The sequence below is a fragment of the Oryctolagus cuniculus genome, chromosome X (genome assembly GCF_051225735.1).
Source record: "Oryctolagus cuniculus isolate XC-2025 breed Fujian yellow rabbit chromosome X, ASM5122573v1, whole genome shotgun sequence".
Classification (NCBI taxonomy): Eukaryota; Metazoa; Chordata; class Mammalia; order Lagomorpha; family Leporidae; genus Oryctolagus; species Oryctolagus cuniculus.
Window position 1 is genome coordinate 22,669,960 of NC_142888.1, and position 6,820 is coordinate 22,676,779.

Genomic DNA, 6,820 nt, shown 5'->3' on the forward strand with positions numbered 1-6,820 from the left:
AACTTAGAGGGACCTTATAGAGAGTCTCCTTTCTGAATACCAGTAAAAACAATATTTTCCAATCTAAAATATGAGAAGCAACTGTAGAGTGCTGGAAGATTCCAAAGGAAAGGGAGTGTACAACCACACATTTGAACAAAATGTGCTGTATGTTTTGACATACTTGGAGAGATAGGAAGTATCAAAATGGTTAAACTTGTGTAAAGGGAGGTGAGAAAACAAGGAAAGAATCATTATGGAAGGCTGTGGTTGGCACGTGGAGGACCAGATGGATAATAGGAATGATGCTGGAGAGAGTAGAGAGAAGCTGAAGAAAGAAACACAACAAAAAATGTAAGGTTAGGAAATAAATGAGGAGAACTTGGAGTTCTTGTTCAGCATCTTGAATACAAGTTGACTACTTCTTGATGTACTCTAATTCTTCTAGCATACTTGAGACAGTTTCTTGTGTCCACTTCTAGAGATTCCTGTGAGAGTCTGTTTAAGATTCTCAATCAGAATGGGTTTCCATTCAGAATAAGTATGATATGCTTTGAGAATACAAGCCAGGATTGGATGCCTTGAGGTTTGCTGGCTGTTTTCATCATAAGAAAGACTGTAAAAGATGCTTTTCATATTGGTTCAAGACCAATATTTTGATGTATTTCCAAAGAACTTTATTTGAAGACTGTGAAAGGGATAAGAAGACATGTTAGAAGGGAAGAAAATTTTAACTCAGTAGTTATAAGCATGATTATGCTTTCACAAATAAGTTCTTTGTGGAACTTAGGATGTCTGGTTATATTAGATTTGAGCTGCTGAGTGTTCATGTGGAATACATATAAGGAATTACATCACTTTCTGTGACTACTATAAAATTACACAAATTAGGTAGTTTAAAACAAGAGTTACTTATGTCAACTCTGAAGGTCATGAGTCTCAATCAAGGTATAAGTAGGGTTGTGCTTCCTTCAGATGCTATGGAGAAAATCTGTGCCTTGCCTCCTTGACTTTCTGGGGATATCTTGCATTCCTTGGCTTATTATCTTACACTGTTCTGAACAACTTTGCCAATGAAGTGAATTCTCTCATCCCTGAAGAAGAAATCAGAGATACCCCGAGTAGGAAGACTCTCTTGAAAAGTATTTTAGTTTCTATCATCAAAATAGGATGGCTTTCAGTCATCGAGAAAATAGGCACAAAGTGGACAATAAATAATGAAAAACACACTGGTTTTATCCCAAGGAATGATTTCCGGTAGAGATTCAGGAACATTCATCCCACTCAGAAAAGCATTGAGATTTAAACAAAATGCATGCTTTTCCCAGAAAAATGTCAGGATTATTAACTTCATTCAGAAATGCAAAAATGGAAGACAGAGAAACAGAAGAGTATGGAAATAGGGGAAAATAAAATCAAGTCCCTACTGTACTAAAATTGAGAAATGTTTAGAATACAAATAAGCAGTTATGACTCCCCATGATGGGTCCCAACTTTTCTAGCCAGAAAAGGACACAGAGTCTTGGGGAACAAGTGTTTGTCACAGAAGTTAAAATACCACTAGAAAGGTCTGCACCCCATAACAGAGTGCCTGGATTTGAGTTCCACTCCCATCTCCGATCAGCTTCCTGCTAATGTGCACCAGGGGTGGGGGCAGCTGATGATAGTTCACACACCTGAAATTCTGCCACTCATGTAGGAGACTCAGATTGAAGTACAGCCTCCTGACTTTTTCCTGGTCAAATCCAGACATTTGGAGAGTTAACCAGAGGATGGAGAACATATCTCTCTCTCTCTCTCTCTCTCTCTCTCTCTCTCCCTCTACATATATACATATATATATTTACAAATATACATTTTGTAATTTGTAATATATAATATTATATATACAAATGAATCACAAATATGTATTTTAAAGATACCTGGAAACTGGCATTAATATTTGGGTGAGAACAGTGGACAGCAGAGAACAGTCAGCTCTTCATCTGAGTCATTTTAACCTATTGTCAAGGTTGTTTAAAAAATAGAAATCCCAGATTTAGAAGGGAATGACTTTATTAAGGGAGATATTGCAGTGAAATTATTATTAAAGAGGCAGATTTCAGAGAGGAAAGAAAAATTAAAATGTTATATGCAGAGATCAGGAAATGTGGGGCTGTGGAAAGATATGGGAGAGATGTAATCTTCAGGGGAAGTTCTTGAAACTTAACAAACTGTGACAAAGTAACAGAAAAGTCTCAGCAGGAAGCGCTGATGGGAAGGCACATGAGGTATGGGTCTGGGCCTGTAAAAAGCAGGCAAATTACACCGTGGTAAATAAAGTAGAGTTTATGGCCTAGCTCTTTGAGCCCTGTATAAAATACTCCAAGACCAAAGCTTGATCCTCAGTGTCAGGAAGGACATTGAGGGAGGTGATTGGTTCAGAAGAAACTAGCTCGCAGGATGACCCGACCGTAGCACATGGGTCTCAGGACTTCCAGTCATGGGGAGAACTAGCAGGATATGCATGAATGGAGCTTGCAGGCCTCCCAGAGAAGAACCCAGCAGGAAATGCAGGGATACAGGTAGTGGCCATCCTAGGGATGTTTGGGCAGCATGCATGGATCCAGGATGCAGCCCCACTAGGGGAAGAGATGGTAGGAACTGCATGTGTAGAGGACGGATCCAGAATAAGGAAAGTATGGCAGGTAGTGCCGCAGTACAGAATGCAGTCAGCCTAGGGGATGGACAGGAAGTGCACATGGTGGAATTTTCATTCATCCAGCAGGAAATGACGAGTTAGAGGGAGTATAGAGCCTAGAGTGGGAGCTTGTAAGAGATTTACATGTGGAAGGCACAGATGGCCTAATGTAACTTAAACAGGAAGTTCTGGGTGGAGAGAGCATCCACCCTCGACAGCAGACATCAGGAGAGGCACGGGCAAGAAAAGCTTTCCACCCAGAGAAGGAATGGGCAGGAGATGTATACACAGAGGGCCCAGCCAGGTTAGCTGTGGTCTGACAGGAAGGTCATGCATGGAGAGCATCCCTAAACCATAGGAGAACTCCAAAATAGGTACATGGATAGAGAGGACACCTAGAATAGGCAAGCTGATGGCAGGAGATGCATGTGCAGAGAGGCCCTGCATCCTACGGGAGATTGTTACATGTGCATTGATGCAGTCAGCTCAGGAGAGGTACTAGCAGGTGTCACTGGATGGAGGGAACATTCAGCATGGGGGAGGGGACATGACAGGTGAACTATGAATGCAGGGTGCAGCCATCATAAGGAGCATGAGGTGGACGTGGACGAGTGCAAGGTGCAACCCATCTAGGGGTTCACTGACAGGAGTAAAGGGTGCAGGCAGCCATTGAGACAGTATGACAAAGTTCAGGATGACAGAGACTATCCGACGTCAGGAAGGACGTGGGAGGAGGTAAATGGGTATGCAGTCAGATGAGGATAGGAACCTGCAGTAAACATATTGACTCAGAGCACAAACAACTTATCAGTAGGATTGGGAGAAGGTATATTTTCCATGAATCTAGATAGTCCAGACAGGAGATCTTGGACGGATAGAGCCTTAAAGACCGCACAGAGCACAGCAATAGAGATAGTCACAGTGGGAGCACCTTGCCTAAAGGGATGCCCAGCAGGAGGCACTGGTGCAGAGTGCACTCAGACCAGCATCTGGGAGGAAGTGCTGCAGAGATGATTCAGCCGGTTTTCTGGGGAATATAGCAACAGGCACCTGTATGGAAAATCATGTGGTCTAGGGATGGACTGCAGATATGCACATTTGGAGACTGCAGCCAGCCTAGCCTATGTGCTAACAATAAGTGAACGAGTGAGTGAACCATTCTGCCTAGAGAAGGACTCAGCTGGGGATGAATAAGTGAATGCTGCGTCAGCCTAAGGGAGTTGTAACAAGGTTGATGGGAAAGGTGCCCTCATCAGAGATGTGCAGAGACAGAGACATCCAGAGACCTTTTCCTTTCCAGTTGACAAATGTCAGCCACGGGACAAGAGGAAAGTGAGAGGTAATAAGAGTCCCCAGCACGGATTCCAAATAGCTATGCTCCTCTCATAGGGCATGAGATCTTCCACGGGACTGACCTGCAAATTAGGCAAACCAACAAAAGGAGTGATAAACCAGCGTCTGTGTTTTCTTCACCCTGTACTGAACAGATCTCTGCAAACTAGCATTTAAGAGAGATATTCAAATGGACAGACCATAAAACAAATTCTTACCACATGATCAAGCTCCTTACATCAAGAAATTGAAAACATGTGTTCACACAAAGCATTGCCCATGAACGCTCCTGGTAGTGTTAATGATAATAGCCAAAATGTTGAAAATCTCAAACTTCCATCAACTGAAGAATGGATTAATAAATTGGAATATTTCCATAAAACAGATTGCTTTATAACCATTAAAAAGGAAAAAGTACCAATACACACAAGAATGTGATTGAACCCTGAAAGCATTAAGCTAAATGAAAGCAGACACAAAAGGCCATGTATATTGCAATCCCTTTAATATCAGATGTCTAAGGGCTAGTGCTGTGACACAGTAGGTTAATCCTCAGCCAAGATGCCAGCATCCCGTATAGGCGCCAGTTCGGGTCCCAGCTGCTCCTCTTCCAATCCCGCTCTCTGCTGTGCCTTGGGAAAACAATAGAAGATGGCCAAAGGGCATGGGCCTCTGCATCCACGTGGGAGACAAAGAGAAGCTCCTGGGTCCTGGCTTCAGATCGGCCCAGCTCTGGATATTACAGCCATTTAGGGAATAAACCAGTGGATGGAAGAACTGTCTCTCCATCTCTCCCTCTCACAGTCTGTAACTTTCTCTCTAAAACAAGTAAAAATGTAAAAAAAAAAAAAAAACAAAAGCAAATGTATAGTATAGGCAAGTCCAGAGATACAGGAAATAGATGAATTTTTGCCAGAGACAATGGGAAGAAATTGTAGTGTGGATTTTCATTTTAGGGTGATGAAACTATTCAGGAATCTATTATTGATGACAATTTCATTGGGAACACACTAAAAAGTCAGTGAATAGTACGCTAGACATGATTATAATGATAATTTTTTGTTACTTGAACTTTACATTAATAAAATGAAAAATAAAACAACAACAATGAAATTCCTAACCGTGGTTCTCAAACATGGATAGTACATTACCTGTAAAAGGACCAAAACAAAACAGGACCACTGAATTTGAAGAGAGGAAAACAAAAATTATAAAAAAGCCAAGAAGGTACTCTTGATGCACTGGATTCACAGAGAAGAGGCAAGAAAGACATAACCGGGCTTCAAATGTGCGTGTAGTACGTTCAGTCACTGTGGATTACACGGCTAGAACAGGAGAATCAAGTGGACACTGATCCGTGTGTCCTGTGAAACAGGTGATGACAACTACACAAAGATAACATCATGGCAGTGATACAGGCATGAACATGTCACAATAGTTATCCCAAAGGAGAGTGGCACATACTATGCCCAGTTCGATGGAGAATACAACTGATCAGTGTTGTTGAATGAGCGTGGACATAGAGGCAAAACCTTGTTTGGTTGCTCTGTGAGAGAGCACAGTGGGCCTCTTGCTGGAGGTGACTCATGTCTGTCAGTGCCCTGCGACTTGCAAAGGGATGTAAAATAACTCAAAGGCAACCTAAGGCTACCATCAGGCAGTCACCCTGGGCCAGTTTCCTGAAGACAGGGCCATTTTCCCACCAAGAGATAACTTTGGAGGCGAATGCTAAAACCAAACCAAAAGTGAGCACTTTCTCAAACGCAAGGGGTGGGCTCATGCAAACAGACTCCCATCACAGCCATTTGCAGGCTATGCGTCATCAGGGCGCACTGGTCCCCTGTGACGTCACAAAGACTGAGGCGTCACAAAGGCTGCTCCCCAGCCAGTGAGGGACACGGTGGGTGGGACTAAGCACTGGCATCTGGAGAGGCCCAAGCCAGCAGGAAAATCAAGCTGAGCCGATTGGGACCCCAAGCCCAGCAACCATCATGCGCGGGAAGAAACCCAGCAAGAAAGCCGGCAAGCGCAGGAAGCCCAACGTCTCCCGCTCTACCAGAGCCGAGCTGCAGTTTCCCGTGAGCCGCGTGGACCGCCACCTGCACCACGACCGCTACGCGCAGCGCCTGAGCTCCTCCACGCCGGTTTTCCTGGCGGGGGTCCTCGAGTACCTGACCTCCAACATCCTGGAGCTGGCTGGCGAGGAGGCCCACAAGAACAGCAGGGTACGCATCACCCCGGAACACATGAGGAAGGCGATTGAAAGCAGCGAGCACCTCAGGGACCTGCTAGAGGAGGACCCCAAGCCCCGGGATGAGGACGTGGCCCAACCCGAGGAGAAAGAGTGAGGCCTGAGCCAGCGCCTGGCTGCACTGCGCCCGGGGCCTTGCCCAGCCCCCAGACTCCCGTGGAGGAGGGCGCCTTCAGCATGTGCCAATAAAGTGTTCAGTTGATTCCAGGATTCTCAAGGCCCCTTTCTGTCATTCGGAGCGGGGGTGCCTGTGGAACACCCAGAGGGTGGAAGGGGCGGTCGGCGTGGGGACTTGGAGTCGGGGAGTCAGACAAGCCGGTCCAGTGGTGGCGATGGGCCTGGAACTGTGGCCCTGGTGGGAGGATCTGGCTGGGGTGGAGGGCAGAGCCAACTGCCTCTCTGGTTCCGAGCAGGGAAGGTGGTGGGAGGCCAGGAAGCTGGCCTGGGGCCCCCTGGTCTGTGGAGCACACTGCGTGCTGTTGGGAACCGAGGCGGAGCTGGAGGCCAGGAAGAGGTGCAGACTTCCCTCTGATGGAGGAGGTCAAAGTCAGAGGCTGAAGGCAAGGGGTGTCGTGCGG

The 6,820-nt window shown here is 45.6% G+C and overlaps 1 protein-coding gene across 1 annotated transcript; it reads left to right on the plus strand.

Moving 5' to 3' along the window:
• Positions 1–5,760: 5,760 nt before the first annotated feature.
• On the plus strand, positions 5,761–6,414 carry LOC100340697 (histone H2A-Bbd type 1-like). The gene has a single exon (XM_002720013.5). The coding sequence runs from the start codon at positions 5,983–5,985 to the stop codon at positions 6,337–6,339; it is 357 nt and encodes a 118-aa protein (XP_002720059.1). The 5' UTR covers positions 5,761–5,982; the 3' UTR covers positions 6,340–6,414.
• The last annotated feature ends 406 nt before the right edge of the window (positions 6,415–6,820 follow it).

What these genes read in the sequence shown, in the direction of transcription:
- LOC100340697 (XM_002720013.5), top strand. Translation starts at nt 5,983, where the DNA reads ATGCGCGGGAAGAAACCCAGCAAGAAAGCCGGCAAGCGCAGGAAGCCC.